This window comes from Idiotropiscis lumnitzeri, chromosome 3, assembly GCF_059441095.1.
Source record: "Idiotropiscis lumnitzeri isolate Australia: NSW breed Sydney's pygmy pipehorse chromosome 3, RoL_Ilum_1.0, whole genome shotgun sequence".
Taxonomy (NCBI): Eukaryota; Metazoa; Chordata; class Actinopteri; order Syngnathiformes; family Syngnathidae; genus Idiotropiscis; species Idiotropiscis lumnitzeri.
The window spans coordinates 22,340,325-22,356,813 of NC_142393.1; the positions used below are offsets into that span (position 1 = coordinate 22,340,325).

Consider the following 16,489-nt stretch of genomic DNA (forward strand, 5'->3'; position numbering starts at 1 on the left):
GCCCAGCACAGGTGAGGATGCCGCGCAGTGCATCGTGGGAGTAGAGTAGCTTCGTCGACTGGAAGGACCAATACTTTACTTTTCTTTTACTTCTTGCTTTTATATATATTTGTAAAAGGGCGGGAGGGACTAAAACCCCGCGCAGTATCTTGTTCCCCCTCGCCAACCTTTTTAGACCAACTTTCCGTTTTTCTTTTCTCAGAAGCTTTTGAATCGTTCTCGGTGTCTTTCTCTCTCTCCCTCTCTCTCTCTCTCTCTCTCTCTCTCTCTCCTTCTCTCTCTCAATCGCACGTACGCACGCGCGCACTTATCTGATTGCAATGGAGGAGCACGCGCACGTGGTTTGAGCCCAGTGACCTGGAGAGAGACCGCAGTAAGAACTGTGACGTCATCATGGATCCGCTGGACACGGGGCAGAAGTTCAACCTGAGACAAGTGAGTGACGTCAACACCGAACCAACCGGTTCGACATGTACAGGGCTGGATAAAAAGTCAGATGATGCCCCCCTCCCCAACATGTGGCCCGAATTTTTTGTGCGAGTGTGCATCAGACTGGTAAATAAATACATAGTTATTTGGTAGGAAAAAAAAATAAAATATATATATATATATATATATATTTTTTTTAAATAAAGTAATATAACGTGAATACATATAATTACTTTTTGATTGCTGTTAAAATAAATTAATTGAACAAAACAACTAATCGGTACAATGTTTATTTATTTATTTTTTTATATATTACTCATTACTTTTTTCTGTTTAATAACTGCTTAATATGCATGGTTGGAATGCTGGAAAAAGCATGAGCACCCACAATTCAAATCCAAAGCACAAGAAATGTGAAAGAGACAGTAATCACTTGTGCACCATGCTGAAGTTTGCTCATTTAATTGTTGGCCAACAAACGCCTATATGTGAAACAAACAGTTATCCACTTAGTCTTGTTTGGCCAGCAAGTTTTGCAAAGGGGCGAGGACTCGGCTGTGCGTTCTTTCTCCCCCAAATTAAAAATGTAATTCTGAAAAAATAATCCATATTTTTATTAAATGTACCTGTAATCTTGTTTTTTTTTCTGAAACAGTGATGGAATACAGTTAGTTTTTTTCTGTACCCTTAATACATAACGCCCATTATGTATTTCCTTTCCATCAGGATCTAGACTTAGATGCCACGCTTCAGTTTCTGCCTGCCCCTGATGCCAAAAAGGTGGAGAAGAGGCCAACGCGTCACAGGAGGTTGTGGGTTGGCGTCGGCCTGGTGATAGCAGCCGCCGCTCTGTCGTTGCTGACGGGACTGCTTGTGTGGCACTTCCACCGTAAGGGGGATGCCTTTTTTAATTATTATTATTTTTTTATATAACCTTTATTGGTGTGTAGTTAGTGTGTTTTGTCCATCGGCATAAACCAAGGTAACAAACAAAATAACTCAAAGTAAAATTGAAAAAAACATTTTTGTAATAAATTTGAGAGAGCATTTAAAAATAAAAACTAACCATAACTACAGTTTAGTTACATTTCAATAGTTTTATGAACTTAAAATGTAAATTTAGCCAAACTGGCCTTTGTATTGGCCGTTGTCAATTGATTTGATACATACGCTTTCGCGGTTTATTTTGAATGTATTAATTTTGGTTTTACTGCACGAGCATACAGAAGAAAGAAGCTCGAACAGTCGTTTGAGAATTGTAATTTACTTTACTTCGTTACACAATATTCTGTGATCTTTTTCTTTTATCTTGCACATCACAAATACTACATCCATTTAGAAAAAAAAATAATACTAAAAAAATGAACTAAACGAATGGAGCATTTAAAAAAATAAATATTGACCAACTTCACACTAAAACCTAAATAAAATTAACTGAATTTGAAAAACAAAATTCAAAACTATATCAAAGAAAAATCCCAAATTCTTGTAACCCGAGCATGTATGTATTATTCTGTCGCCAGTGCACCGCAATGTGGCCGTGACGCGCATCTATGTGGGATCCATGTCCATCGCCAACCAGAGCTTCCTGCCGGCCTACGAGGACCCTGGCAGCAAGCCATTTGTCAAGATGGCGTCTCTTGTCAACCAGCAGGTAAGTGGCGACGCAGCCCCAAAGCATCAGCATCAACTCTGGCTAACGCAAACATTTTATTTTGCAGCTAAAAGTGATGTACGACACGAATGCAGCATTGGGCAAATACTTCCAACGCTCGTCGGTCGAAGCCTTCAGGTGGGTCAAGTGCTTCCAGTTTCAAGTATCTAAAACGCTTAAAAGGAATACTTTATATTAATTTCTTTTTTCAGCTGGAAAAAGTTAATATTATATGATAACTTAATTATTTTTTTATGTACAATTAACACCTTTGGGTGAGGATTGATCGCAATTTTCTGACATCAAGCGATGTTAAGCTTTTTCTGTTGTGAGGAAAACACTTAACTATAATATTAAAAATAGTGGGGTGAGCTTTTTAAATAGTTTTTTTTAGCCGTTGGAGTGGTTGTAGTTTTGGGACATTAAGCGACATCAAGCTTTTTCTCGATAGTAAGCGCCTAAAGAGAGGGAAAGGCTTAACATCCATAAAATCCAAATAGTTGGGGTGATCGTTCTAATATTTTCAGCGGTCTAAGTGGCCATGAGTAGTGCTGTGCTCAGGATTTTAGATTACAATTGATCTCAGTTTTCAGGCATGAACTGTTTTGGGCTGCCCTGCCCCAAGTGGATCAAATGTCATGTTATATCAACCACCATCTTTCCTCTGTTGTAGCGATGGCGGTGATGATTCTGTGACGGCATACTACCGCTCCGAGTTTGGTGTCCCCGTGCCCCAGCAGGCCTCTGTGGACGTCGCCGTCCAGTCGCTGCAAACAGAAGCAGGAAGTCATCAAAGTCGGCAAGGGAGAGTGCTTCTGAAACCGCAGCACTCGCTCAACGTTGACGCCGTTGTGACGCGAGGTCGGCCTTTCCGCACCAGTCAACTGTCAATCAAGAAATTGGTTGTTGCCATCTTAGGTAGCGGTCAATCAGCTGGGACATCCATGTTAAAAATGTGTCATTTTTGTGTGCAGCCATCGATCCACGCATGACATCATCATCCTTACTAGGTAAGAATAAGATTTTTTTTTATATATATATATATATATATAAATATATATATATTTTTTTGTCGCCACCCATTGTTTGTCTAAGTGAATTATGCCATTGTCCCCCAATTTGTTTGTCTTTATGCTTCATTGATTGGCGACTAGGCAAGTTTGTACTCAGCCTCGCGGACAAATTCAGCTGTGATAGGCTCCTGCTCAACCGAGAGCAACACTTATGAGAACGAGCAATTTAGAATTTTTTTTCGTTTTTGTTTTTGGTCAAGCTATTAAGTTTTAAGGTGATATTTGGTGTAAATAACAAGGTCACAACCTGCTGGTTTCCAGTCAAGAAGTCCTTTAACGTGCATGTCCGAGAGGGCGGAGTCATTCAGTCGCCGGGTTTCCCTGATTCTTCGTACCCGTCCAACATCTACCTGCAGTGGCGCTTGAGAGCGGACGCTGCCCACCGCGTGCGACTGGACTTCCAAAAGCTGATTCTGGAGAATGACTGCCAACACGACTTTGTCAAGATTTACGATTCGTTAGCGCCCATCGAGCAGACCGCCATCGCCGAGTGAGTCTCTCCATCTTTTGGACTTAAGTCTTTATGTCAAACATTTTCATGATCTCCATCCTTTCAACATTCATCTTTATCACTTCAATTTTAACATCATCCGTTTTTACAATTTCCATCTTTCTTACTTTAGTTATCACGTCATTCATTTTCACAATCGCCACCTTTACAACCTTCGTCTTTATAACTTCAGGCATCCCCTCTTTTACGATCTCCATCTGACTCACTTAAAGCTTTACATCACTCAATTTCACGAGTTTCATCTTTATGATATTACGGCATCTATTTTCATGATTTTCCAACTTTGTCTTCAGCTTTTTAAGTCACACAGTTTAATGTTTTCCTTTTTTATGACTTCCATCTTTACGTCATCTATTTTTGGGCTCTCCGACTTTACGACTTTAGTGATCCATTTTCATGGTCTATGTCTTTATAACTTTTATGACCGAAATGTTTACATCATACCTGCTCTAGACTTAAATCTTTTTGAGTTCCATCTTTACTTCATCCATTTTCATGATCTGAATCTTTACGACTTAAGTGTTTACATTATCCAGTTTGCCAGTCTCCATCTTTATACGATTTCAGTCGTTACTTTCTACTTTCATGATGTTTACTCTCTTCATTTTTGTGACTTCAATCTTACCTTCCATTTTCACAAGCTCCATCGTTACAACTTGAGTCCTTACATCTGTGTTTCCATCCTCTTCCCGTCCGAGAACCTTTTCTGTCGAAACCTCACCGAAGTGTACGCGTTTTCAGACATTGTGGCTTCCCTCGCCATTCGCTGTCCTTCGTGTCATCGGGGAACGTCATGTTGCTGACGCTGGTTACCAACGAGGAAAAGAACTTTCCAGGCTTCATAGCCAACTTTTCGCAGGTCTCTCTGACGCCAACAGGTGGGAGCATGACAGTTTTTAATTTTTAACGTCACATGTTCAGAATGTTGCTTTTAACGAACATGCTGCCAGCAGATTGTGGGGGAACTCTGAGCGGTGACGTGGGCATCTTCTCTTCACCGTACTTCCCATCAAACTACCCTCCTCGGACTTCCTGCGTGTGGAACATCCAGGCCAGTTTCTGCTCTTCGTCATTAGACCACCATCATAGGCCTGAGCGATTAATCCTTTGAGTTTGTCAGGATGTTTTAGCAGCTTCAGTAGTTCATCGCATGAACCCAATTTTGCTGCAAACGGAGTGGAGCAAATTTTCAAAAGTTGAAGGGGGAATTCTGCTCGTCTTTTTTTTCAGGTGGCGAAGGGCAAGTTGGTCAAAGTCAAGTTCAGCAAGTTCTATGTTGGGAATGACTCCAATGAATGTTCAGGGGATTATGTGGAAGTCAACGGCCGGAGGTTATTTTCTTCTGGTTTTTGTTCCTGTGTGATACATTGCAAGCCCAATTCCCATATAGTACATATTTGCATGCTTTTTTTTCTTGTGATGCATACAATATGTAATATTACTGCATTTATATTCATTGAAGACAGAAAATACTTTCTTATTCAATGGTACGTACCCCTCTATTGTAGGATATTTACATCATGTTTAATATCCTGTATAATGTGCCGTATTCACACCTCATGCCTCTTTGTACCATATTTGCATCATATTCTAAAGTAGCATAATCACACCAGAGTTAATGATCCATGCATGCTAAGACATCATTGCATCACAGGCTGTGCGGTGCAAAAGTGGAAAATACAGCAGTGGCCAGCAGAAACAACCTGATGACTGTCAAGTTCAACTCGGATTGGTCGTACGTGCACCAGGGTTTCTCCGCCACCTTCGAGGCCTTCATCCCGAGTGACAGTAAAGCCTTTTTCACTACTTGTTGTGTGATCATGTTGCACTTCAATGGTCCGTACATCTCTTATGTACCATTTTCACCTGTGATGTATCAGATTTAGGTCCTGTACCGCTAATATACATTTACATTTTATTGATTTATACAATCATGGGTGTCTTGTGTGTCCCTGCTCCAACACATCTGATGATCAAATCAGGATCTGATCATCTGAATCAGGTGTCTTGGACCAGGGAGACATCCATGATACAAGCCATTGTGGACCGTAATTTCCCACGCCGTGGGCTAGATATAGTCGGACTCTGTAGTTGCCCACGGTGACAAACGCAGAACAGGTGTTGGCATACTTATTGCCCCTCAGCTTTGCACCTGTACATTGGGGTTCACTCCGGTAGACGTGAGGGTATCCTCCCTCCACTTTTGGGTGGAGGGGCAGGTCCTGACTGTTATTTGTGCTTATGCACCAAACAATAGTTTAGAGTACCCACCTATTTTGTAGTCTTTGGAAGGCGTGCTGGAGTGTGCTCCTTCTGGGGACTCCATTGTTTTGCTGGGTGAATTTAATGTTCACATGGGCAATGATAGTGAGACCCGGAAGAGCATGATTGGGAGGAACAACCCCCTCGATAAGAACCAGTGTGATGTTTTGTTATTGGACTTCTGTGCTTGTGTGTCTTGCATCGTCCTTAAGGAACACCAAGTTCAAACATAAGGGTATCCGCATATGCACTTGGCACCAGGACACCCTAGGCTGCAGTTCGATGATCGACTCTGTTGTAATATCATCATATTTGTGGGCGCATGTTTTGGACACTCCGGTGAAGAGAGGGGTGGAACTGTCAACTGATCACCTCCTGGTTCTGTGTTGGCTCCGATGTTGTGGGAAGATGCTGCTCCGGCTTGGTAGATCCAAAAATATTGTGAGGGTCTGCTGGGAACGGCTGTCAGAGTCCCCTGTCAAAGGGAGTTTCAACTCCCACCTCTGGCAGAATTTCACCCGCGCCCTGGGGAGGGCCGGGGACATTGGGTCCAAGTGGACCATAATCCAAGCCGGCACTGTCGACGCAGCTGATTGAGGGCCGTGGCTCTAAGGGGGTCGGTTTCTGTGATGGCGGCAATTGCCGAACCTGCTGGTGGCCTAGCAGCTGTAAGGGCTTCCATCTAGCTGAATAATGAGTCCTATCAGGCCCTTTTGGCTTGTGTTGTGAGTCGGTGGGGAGAAAACGTCAAAGACCGCCTGAATTCCACTGACACACTTTGAGGAAGCAGAATCCAGGGACTTTGATGTGGGCTCTCCTTTCTCTGGGGTTGAGGTCACTGAGGTGGCAAGGCCAAGAGGATAGATGAGATCCGTCCTGAGTTCCTAAAGGCTCTGGATTCCAGATATGTGCACATTTTATTTCCTGAAATCCTGACTGTGGATGGTATGCTAAACATTGACTTCTCAGTTATAGAGCGACTTACAAGCAAGGGTAAAGTATAAAGTACACATGTGTATGCACTTCTGGCCACCCCACTATATGCACCTCTGATATTTTCTTTTGTGTTATGGTTTGTTTTGGAACAGCTTGTCCAGGAAGGTTCCGCTGCACCAATGACCTGTGCGTGGACTCTCGTGTGAGCTGTGACGGTGTGGACGACTGCGGCGATGCCAGCGATGAGGAAGACTGCAGTAAGTTTCTGTTCATAATATCATATTTTAAAAAATCACAATGGATCATTTTGATTTCAAATGAACAATTTTACATATTTTTACCCACTGGACATTTTACAATATTTATTTCATACCTCATCATTGAATGAGATGACCCACGTACAATACATTTTAATTAGATGATTGAAACACAATTCATTTTCAAATCTTTTAGTGCACTGTTGTTGTTGAAACAGTACATAAGGTTACAATGATATCCCTCCATCCATTATCTGTACCGCTTCTCCTCACTAGGGTGGCAGCGGGTACTGGAGCCTATCCCAGCTGGTTTCAATGATATACAATAATATTTGTTAATGCACATTTTAGGAATAAAACCTTGAAATTTTTTAGCTGGTGTTTGGTGTACGTATGTGATACATGCTTGTTAGAGGTTTGAGAACCACTGCACGACACACCTATTATTTCCAGCAAAACCTGAAAAAGACCACAAGGTGACAGTATAGCTCTGTCAATACCTTCCCAGTCGTTCTCTGCACGGTTGCATTACTGACTGTAACTAAAGTGAAGTGGTTAACTTCTTTTGACTGAAAACAAGGATTGACCAACTTTATGGGACAATTTAATTGTAATGTATGAAAAAACTTTTGAAATGTGGATGTAATATATGATAATTAAAAGTGCATATTTGTGCTTGTAATTGCAATTGAACTAATGAGACTAGGCGGAGTGTCAGTCAGGAGTTTGTGCTCCAAGATGTGGACTGTGCTCATGTTATTTTTTTAGACAATTTGACCTCCTCTGTCTTTTTTTTTGGCAGGCGCCTGTGCTCCAAACGTATTCCGCTGCAGGAACGGTCGCTGCGTCTTGCCGACGGCAGTGTGCAATGGCAAAGATGACTGCATCGACGGATCTGATGAGTTCAAATGCGAAAAATGTGTGAATGCTTTGTGTCGCATTAATACCTTTTCATTCATTAGAAAAATCCACACATTTGTCCGCCCATTTATGGAAATAGGACATTTCTGCTCAAATTAAATTTGTGTCAGAACCAGATCTTCATGCTATTGTCAAAACAACAATTTCAAGTGGAAACAAGACATTTAGTTCAAAGCAAGACATTTGTGCTGAAAGGAGGAATTGGTGTCAAAACTATTAGACCAAAACATTGTCAGGTCGACTATTGCACCACTAACATGTTTGTGATGACCCACAGCCGTCGCCATGACGACGTGTCCTGACTCCAGTTTTCGCTGCAGAAATGGACACTGCCTGGACAAAGTCAATCCTGAGTGTGACGGCGAGGATGACTGCGAGGATGCGTCTGATGAGGAAGATTGTCGTACGTCCATCTCACATGCACACATGCTATTCATTGTCTATATGTTACGCGTCAAATTGACCAAATTGAAATACCAATGCAAAGTAGTTTCCTGGCATGAAGTTTATTCTAGCCTGGCTTAATACATAAATATTTGTATTCATTTCAAGTTCTAAAGTTTAAACACATATCCTCAGGATTTCTCTTGGTTTCAAATCAGCCAGGTAATTTCGTCCCAGTTAAGAAGAGTTGTCTTATCTTCCGCCATCCATTTTTTTTTTTTCTATACCGCTTACCCTCGTTTGTTCACCCTTCAGTTCTGCGCCTTTTGGATAACAGGTCAAATTACCTACATGATAGCTATTCCTGGAAAAACAAACATAGCACAAGTGATGATTCTTTTTTCAGAATGCGGTTTACGGCCATACCAAAGCTCTCGCATTGTTGGTGGAGAAGCGTCGCAAGAGGGCGAATGGCCGTGGATGGTCAGCCTTCAGTTGGTGGGCCAGGGTCACGCATGTGGTGCGTCCATGATAAGTAGCCGATGGCTGCTGACCGCCGCCCACTGCGTTCAGGATAAGGGATCAGTCAGGTACGAGCGGGGGATCAACTACAACTGCTGTGTGGCGTTTGCGGTCTAGTTGGACTATTTATGGGTTTAAATGTCTTTAAAGTTGTGGAACAGGCTTTGAAATTGTTGGATTTTATAAACTTGTCAGGTTGAACTTTCCAAAGAGTCTTAAGCAAAGTGTGCAACTCCTCAAATTGAAAGAGGCGGGGAGTGGGCTTACTAGACGACCAATCACAAATGGTTTTGTGTCGCAGGCACTCGCAGGCCGACCAATGGGATGCTCTTCTGGGCCAGCACGTGCTGAGTCGCACGAACGAGTGGACGATGAGGAGGAAGGTGATGCGGATCGTGGCCCACCGCGACTTCGACCAGCTCACTTTCGACAACGATGTGGCGCTGATGGAGCTGGACTCAGACGTGCCGCTCAACCAGCACATCTGGCCCATCTGCCTGCCCTCTCCCGCGCACCACTTCCCTGCCGGCCAGGAAGCTTGGATAACAGGCTGGGGCGCCAACAGAGAAGGAGGTGGGCAAACTGATGTTACATTTTAGTCCCACGAAAAGAAAGTTGACAGTAAATGCTTTAACGGCGTCCTTGTGTCACTTGAAAGGTGCGTCAAGGAGCGTCCTGCAGAAAGCCAAAGTTGGCATCATCAACAATTCGGTGTGCAACCGTGTCATGAACAATGGGGTGACGGATGGAATGATGTGTGCTGGTGTCCTCAAAGGTGGCGTGGATGCCTGCCAGGTGAAAAGTCTTGAATGAAAATATGTACTTTAGAGACTAACTGAAATTCCTAAAGCATCATTTAAGACTTAAAAGAAGAGTCTTGAGACTTATTTGACTTTTTAAACAGCCTTCAGAGTTTTGCGCCATCTTTTGAGACTAGGAGGAGTCAACAGAATTGACTTTTTGAAGAGTCTAAAAGTTAGAGTCTTTTGAGACTTGTGGGATAATTTTCTGAGTTTTTGCAGTGAAGTGACAACTAACAACCAAGAGATGAGCTCTAAAACCGTAAACTTTGCAAACAATCACAACAGAGGCACAGAAAAACAGGAAACACGGGCGAAAGCATAACTGAGCATGATGGAAAAATGTTGTATTGTGGAAAATATGCCTGAAGAATCTTGTTGTAGTCTTGTAAATCACGACCCTACACAATTCAGTCTTTGTAAAATCTGTCTGAGCCTAGGCTGTGACTAAAAACTCTACAACTTATATCTATAAAATGTGAGCACATGTGAAATGAGTGTTTTCAAGGATCTTTTCCAAATCTGATGTATAAAAACTTTTGTTGCTTTTCTGTTTAAATCACATTTGCATTGGTGTAAGTTTGGAAATGACAATTTCTAAAAATAAAAAAATACTATTAGTCAAAGGTCAACATTGTAGAACATGACCCAATTGGTTCAATTGTAGAGACTAGCTAGCGGGTAAAATGACAATGAGACGATTTACCCCGCAAAATGTATTACTTAAGTCCCTATCTGGTAGCCCTTCGTGTTAATCAGTACTCAAGACGTAGCTGTCAATTTCAAAAAGGTTGGTGACCCGTTCTACAGTACCTTTGGAAACGTTAACCAAACTTTTCAAGACGGCTCTCGATAGTCTTGACAGACCTGAGTCTTTCCAGAGTCGTTGAACTGTCTCAAGAGTCTTTATCGTTATTTTAACAATCTCATTTCATCTTTGACTCTCGTCAGGGTGACTCCGGGGGTCCGCTGTCTGTCATCAACCCCAGTGGGCGGGTCTTCCTGGCTGGTGTGGTGAGCTGGGGCGATGGCTGTGCTCGCAGAAACAAACCAGGCATCTACACACGAGTGACCCGATATCGCAGCTGGATCAAGGAGCACAGTGGCGTTTAGCAACACCACTAATTCCACCACAGGAAGTTGAAGACTTTCACGTTAAAGGTGGGCATGTCATCTACATCTACAAGATAATTTCAACCAAAATTGCATTGTGTTATTGTTTTGAAATTTCACTTTCACGCTCTAAAACACATTGGAGACATGAAATTTCTCAAAGAGCAACTTGAGTTTATACAGACTTGGACTTTTTTAAAAGCCTAGACTCTAGCGTGTGGTCCACAGACCTGAGGCAGCGAGCGCAAGGGTGGATGAGCTCAGAGAAGTATGGTGGGACGAGACTATTTAAAGATTTGAAAACAAATAATATAATCTTAAAAACAACTCTAAAATGTACAGGGAACCAGTGAAAGGAAGCCAGATTATGAGTTATGTGCTCCCTTCTACAACTGCCAGTCAAGAGGCGCAACAGCATGTTGAGCTAACTCGAGACATTTAATGGAGGATTGGCTGACTCCAAAATGAAGTGCAAGTAATCCAGCCGAGATGTGGCGAAGGCATTAATTACTGTTTCCACGTTCTGCTGGGAAATGAGAAACTTTACCTTAGCTAGCTGCCTCTAAGATGAAAAACGATGGATTTAACACTACCCAAGTTTGAGACTGTTGGCTTTAAATGAGGACACAGGAGGCCCAAGTCAGCAGGATGGGAAATACAAGGGGCCACTAAGACCACAAACACCATAACTTCTGTTTTATTTTCATTGGAATCCAAGAAATCCAGTGCCATCCAGGTCTTGATTTTCTCCAGCCTGGACAAAAGTGGCCTCAATAAGAAAACATCTATTTTTCTCACTGGGACATAGATCTGACAGTCATCCGCATAGCAATGGAAGGAAATATTGTGTTTCCTTAAGATGGAAGCCAAAAGGAGCAGATACACAAAACAGCAGAAGCCCCAGAATGGAACCCTGTGGAACACCATATGAAAGTGGAGCAGCGAGGGACTCTGAGCAACCAAGGCTACAAGAAGTTCTGTCAGCCAAATAGGATTTTAACCATTCAAGGTTGCTTCCACTGACCACTGACATGTTAGGCTTTCTGGAGATTTTTCACAAAATGTCCTGTTGTTATTCGCAGATGAATTGGATTGTCTCAATAGTCTCTAGTCACTTGGTCAGTCTTTAGAGAAAAAAATAAAGGGAAAAGGTGAATCCAGTGTGCTCCTGCCATGAATTTAATACCATGATAAAACCAAACCATGAGATTTAGATATCATTACATCCATATTCCTTTCCCAGGTTACCACTCTAGTTGTGAGTCGTTAAAGGGTCTTTATAGACTTCTGGCACCTTTTTACATATATTTAATGGAGACAAAAGTCATATTTACAAATAAATGCTCGTTTGATTGGTTGTCTCGCTTGATCAACCCTGGATGGCAGCTTCAATTACAATAAGAGCTGCTGTAGTTTGTTCTAGCAGGCACACGCTTAGTCTGTGAGTGTTCGGGGGCGTTTACTTGGCGGCTGCTCTGATTGGTCGTCGTCCCTGAAGCCATCCATTGTGATTTGATAGTTAAGCGTCACTTCCTCACAATCTGGAGACTTAAAGATGGTCGCCTGCCTTTGTGAACCTGCCCACTGCAGGAGGAGTCTTAGGGTGGGTGCGTGGCCCCAGCTCTCCCCCAGCGCCGGGACCAGCTGAGATTGCCCACCCTGTAGCCGTGTGGTCATCTGGTTGCTCAGGACCACCGCCATTTCATGCTTGGTTGCCATGGAAATGAGCTGCTGGGCCAGGCCGTTGAGCAGGCGGGTCCGTTGTGTCCGCAGCTCGTTAAAGTACTGACGGAAGGGAAAGGCGATGCTGTCAATCACCAGTAGACGCACCTTTCGGTGATGAGACAAGAAGTCGGGCAGTAGGTAGATCTCGGCCAGGAGCTCCACATAGTCATGGCAACGCACCTGAGGCACACCAAGAGGGGACGTTAATGCATGATGACGCCCTTCACCTGATAATCATCAGCTTGGCCATTAGGAATCACTCCTTATTCACTACACCATATATTGCCGCTTTACTGTAGCCTGAGTAGGGCATTCGTTAATGCTCTTCAAATGTGTAGTGGATAACAGAGTACCGTACATAGTACCACTCGATGTATCATCTTGAAAGGTAGTACACAACTAATAGTCACTAGAAAAGCAGACCCATGATGCATTGTGGCACAGAAATATCTTCAATATGAGTAAATGACTCACAATGTTAGTATCGTGCGATTATCTGCTTCATGCGTCTTGTGAGTGTTTTTGTCTTCATCTACGTTCAAGCGGTGCTTTTGTCCTCCTTGTCTTGATTTATTTGGATGCTGCCAAAGCCACCAAACAATATTCCACTCCTTGTCTCCACTACGTTGATAAGCAGTTACTTTTCAGCTGTGAAAAATGTTTCTTACTTTTGTTTTCACTTGTTGTCATGATTCACAAAGCACTGGCCAGCATAATTCATTAATATTCATGTGGTGTTTTGCATTGACCATATTTGGTTAGATTTGGGAATGTAGATGGTGGCATCCATAAGCGCACATTCAGAGGAACTGTGACTCAGTAAAGGAATATGTCCTACAGGTGTGCATACACACAGTTTGATTAATCTAAAATAAATAGAGTTTTTGTTTTAGTCATAAACCATTTTTCTTACTTCTAATAAGAATCCCACATACTCGTTGATAAGTGAGGTGAGGCCCCAACACCTCCTGGGCAGGTGGCGAGTGTCACTTTACCAAGAAGATGTTGGACAGGATAGTTTCCACGGTGAAGGCAGACGCGGCGTCTCGTTGCTCAGCGTCCTCAGCCAGTAAGCTGCAATGGCGGACGGCGGCGGCGGCAAGGTCCACCACTCTTTGAACTACAAAGCTTCCCTCGGTGTCGATGAAGATCACCTGACCTCCCAGACCGCCGAAACAAGGAGGCACCTGAACATCCACAGCCAGCTGTAGACTGATGCCATATGCGTGTCACATCATCTGCCATTGTTGTAACTGTCTCCATTAAGGCCACTTTGAAAGGCGCTACAGAAATTTATAGTGATTACTACTCGGGTGTGTACGTCTCTCTCTCACCAAAGTTGTGTTTTTCCCACTCCCGGTGCTCCACAGATCTCCGTGATTTTCCCGACAGGTATCCCTCCACCGAGCGCAGCGTCCAGTCGTGACGAGAACGTCACAATGCGGTTTTGTGCCTCTTCCTTCTGCAAAAGGTCCAGTGCAGTCAAAGAAGCTCCGTCACCTCCTCCTCCATCAGCTCCTCCCTCCTTCCTCGCAGCCTGGAGCACCTCCAGCGCCTCCTCTTGGCTCAGGCCTGCCTCTGCAACAAAGAATCTTCAGGTCTTAAGTCATTTTGCTTTAATGTTCTTAGAATGCTTTAATACCATCTATCCATTCTCTATCATGCTCGTTGCTCATTACGATCCCAGCTGAGTTGGATTCTATCCCTGCTCTTCTTGGGGCACAGGCAAGCGACCCTGGACTCGTCGCCAGACAACCATAGTGCTTTATTACTCATTAGTTGTTTTTTTTATTTATTTGTGTATGTGGTGTGCAAGCTGAATCACATTTTGAACTATTTTTCCAAGGCTCTTTGCGTTACATTCAAGGTTCCTACAGCTTTAAGAAAGTTCAATTCAAGACCTTGTTATTCCATTTGAAATAAATTTATGACCAACTACACAATGTCCCATGTTGTTAGATGGCGTGCATCCGACTAAAACCACATCACTGTTATGTTCGTTCCACTGTCGGGATTGTGTGATGATACCACGTGACTCCTATTTATCATGCGTTAGCATATTTAAGACTTTTGAAAGGTTGATTTTAGATATTTTAATGTCAATTAGAGGTACAACGATTAAACAACTAATTGTTTAACGATTATTAATCACTAATTATTTTTAATCATCAATGAATCATTACTATACTATTTTTAATTTAACATTGTTCAAAAGCTCTGAATTTCAGCTATTCAACTGTCCAGCTTTTGGAGTTGTCCATGAAAGCAAACTAATAATATTTAGATTGAATCAAAGTAAAACATTTGCTTTTACTTTGGAAAACAATTATATTATTATTTTTTTCTATTTTCTGACGTGCCTGACCAAACCAGGAGCTCAATCATCAATTGTTTTGTTTGTGCGTTTTCTGCACAGTAATTTGGAATAATGTCTTGGTTTTTAATTGGGTAATTGTTAGTTGCAGCCGTAATGCCAATTAAAGCCTTGTTTTTAGCAGCTGAGACCTGTCATTCCAAAGACTGCCACAGATGGAATCATGGCGTGAAGTGATAGTTGTCGTTTTTGCAATATACGGAAATGTGCGATAAAAGGCGTCTTAAACAACCTGACGTTGGTTTTTAAATCAACCGAGAAGTTTTCGTCAGTCACACCTACTAAACCCAAAAATGCTGTTGCTTTGTAATTGGTCCGCATCATCGGAGGAAATTGGCGGGATCGAGACAAGAGGGATGAAGCCTTGTAAAGTCTGACAGTTCAGTGTTTGTGTATTAGTTCAGCTGTTGATCACACAGAGGAGCGCTACGCAACAATATTGTGCAGCCACTGTGATTTTACCACAATTAACGGTTTGGATTGCAAAATGAAAAAAAAATCAAAAAGGGTGGATTCTTGGGGTTTTGTGAATCACAAATACTGTGAGAATTCAGCTTGCAGGAAAGGTTAGCAACTGTGTACATTTTGTGATAATGATTTTGGTAGGAACCCTTACATAAGGGTGACACATTATTTTCAGTTGTGCATTATTTTCACAAACTTGCTAGGGCGAAAATAGTTTTAAAGCTTGAAAAGATTCATTTCTTAAGGAGAACAAAGCGTCATTTTTGCTTTTTTGTAGGTGAATGGGCCATGTAATTGAGGAAAAAATTGCAGGTGTATTTAAGGCCATATGGCCCAGCCTTAAGTCTTTCGCCATGTTGCACAAATCAAACGAAAATGTACCTCGACTAAGCTCGAGCGCGCTGACTTCCATGACGTCATCGAGCATCTGAAAACCGGCGTTGAGGACTTTGACTTTGATCTGCGGACTCAGGCGGAGAGTGGACACCGGTCTCTGCATCTTGTTTGATGCTAAACGTTAGCTTCAAGCGCCCAAAATGTACCACTACGACATTAGTCCTGCCATCCCACTATACAAACTCCTGTAAAAAAAAAAATATATCATCCTCCGTTTTGAATCAAGCCTGCTTCCAAATCAAATTAATGAAGAATGGAATTGAACATTACCGCGAGTTTGCAGGCTCGTGTAAGTAGCGACGGCATCTTACTTCCTATGATAACATAAATAAAAGTACCGCTGACGCAGTTTGCATTACAATCACTATCTTCACAGTACAAAACATAAGCGAATAAAGTAAAATGAAAAAGCATTAAGTCTTGTTCATTTTTAAATATTCAGTACACAACTGTTTTTAGTGTTTTAGCACTTACTCATACGTTCATATGGAGGAAGCGTACATCTTTCTACTGAAACAATAAGGGTGAATTTTAGTTTTTTTCAGAGCATGTCTGAGCTCAACCAAGTTCAAAATCACAAGTAAATATGAAAAAAGTATTGTCAAAATAAAATGTCTTACATGATAACACATTTTTATTAAGCGTCAACTCTTACAAACATGATTTG

The 16,489-nt window shown here is 42.3% G+C and overlaps 2 protein-coding genes across 5 annotated transcripts; one reads left to right on the plus strand and one right to left on the minus strand.

Annotated features, from left to right (window-relative positions):
- The first annotated feature begins 1 nt into the window (after position 1).
- Positions 2 to 14,605, plus strand: LOC148340412 (suppressor of tumorigenicity 14 protein homolog). 4 transcript variants are annotated; one of them, XM_088290989.1, is made up of 19 exons: positions 2 to 435; positions 1,156 to 1,318; positions 1,953 to 2,083; positions 2,151 to 2,221; positions 2,757 to 2,944; positions 3,058 to 3,093; positions 3,418 to 3,646; positions 4,409 to 4,545; positions 4,621 to 4,718; positions 4,898 to 4,998; positions 5,322 to 5,455; positions 7,018 to 7,122; positions 7,925 to 8,041; positions 8,321 to 8,446; positions 8,834 to 9,017; positions 9,251 to 9,522; positions 9,608 to 9,744; positions 10,701 to 10,910; positions 13,980 to 14,605. In XM_088290989.1, the coding sequence occupies exons 1-18, from the start codon at positions 394 to 396 to the stop codon at positions 10,860 to 10,862; spliced, it is 2,433 nt and encodes an 810-aa protein (XP_088147115.1). In that variant the 5' UTR covers positions 2 to 393; the 3' UTR covers positions 10,863 to 10,910; positions 13,980 to 14,605. The 4 variants fall into 4 exon arrangements, with proteins under 4 accessions (XP_088147115.1, XP_088147117.1, XP_088147113.1 ...); XM_088290991.1 differs by having other exon boundaries at positions 14,059 to 14,605; XM_088290987.1 differs by having other exon boundaries at positions 13,958 to 14,604.
- rad51c (RAD51 paralog C) lies at positions 12,026 to 16,444 on the minus strand. Its single transcript, XM_088290992.1, has 5 exons — positions 16,093 to 16,444; positions 15,808 to 16,007; positions 13,922 to 14,165; positions 13,583 to 13,799; positions 12,026 to 12,767 (listed from the first exon to the last, which is right to left on the minus strand). The coding sequence occupies exons 2-5, from the start codon at positions 15,923 to 15,925 to the stop codon at positions 12,297 to 12,299; spliced, it is 1,050 nt and encodes a 349-aa protein (XP_088147118.1). The 5' UTR covers positions 15,926 to 16,007; positions 16,093 to 16,444; the 3' UTR covers positions 12,026 to 12,296.
- Positions 16,445 to 16,489: the final 45 nt, after the last annotated feature.

What these genes read in the sequence shown, in the direction of transcription:
- LOC148340412 (XM_088290989.1), top strand. Translation starts at nt 394, where the DNA reads ATGGATCCGCTGGACACGGGGCAGAAGTTCAACCTGAGACAA. An exon ending in GCTTGTGTGGCACTTCCACC is followed by an intron (nt 1,319 to 1,952) that starts GTAAGGGGGATG and finishes TTCTGTCGCCAG; the next exon opens with TGCACCGCAATGTGGCCGTG. An exon ending in GGCCTTCATCCCGAGTGACA is followed by an intron (nt 5,456 to 7,017) that starts GTAAAGCCTTTT and finishes GTTTTGGAACAG; the next exon opens with CTTGTCCAGGAAGGTTCCGC.
- rad51c (XM_088290992.1), bottom strand. Translation starts at nt 15,925, where the DNA reads ATGCAGAGACCGGTGTCCACTCTCCGCCTGAGTCCGCAGATCAAAGTC. An exon ending in CGCGCTCGAGCTTAGTCGAG is followed by an intron (nt 14,166 to 15,807) that starts GTACATTTTCGT and finishes TCTTTGTTGCAG; the next exon opens with AGGCAGGCCTGAGCCAAGAG. An exon ending in GTGGGAAAAACACAACTTTG is followed by an intron (nt 13,800 to 13,921) that starts GTGAGAGAGAGA and finishes ATATGGCATCAG; the next exon opens with TCTACAGCTGGCTGTGGATG.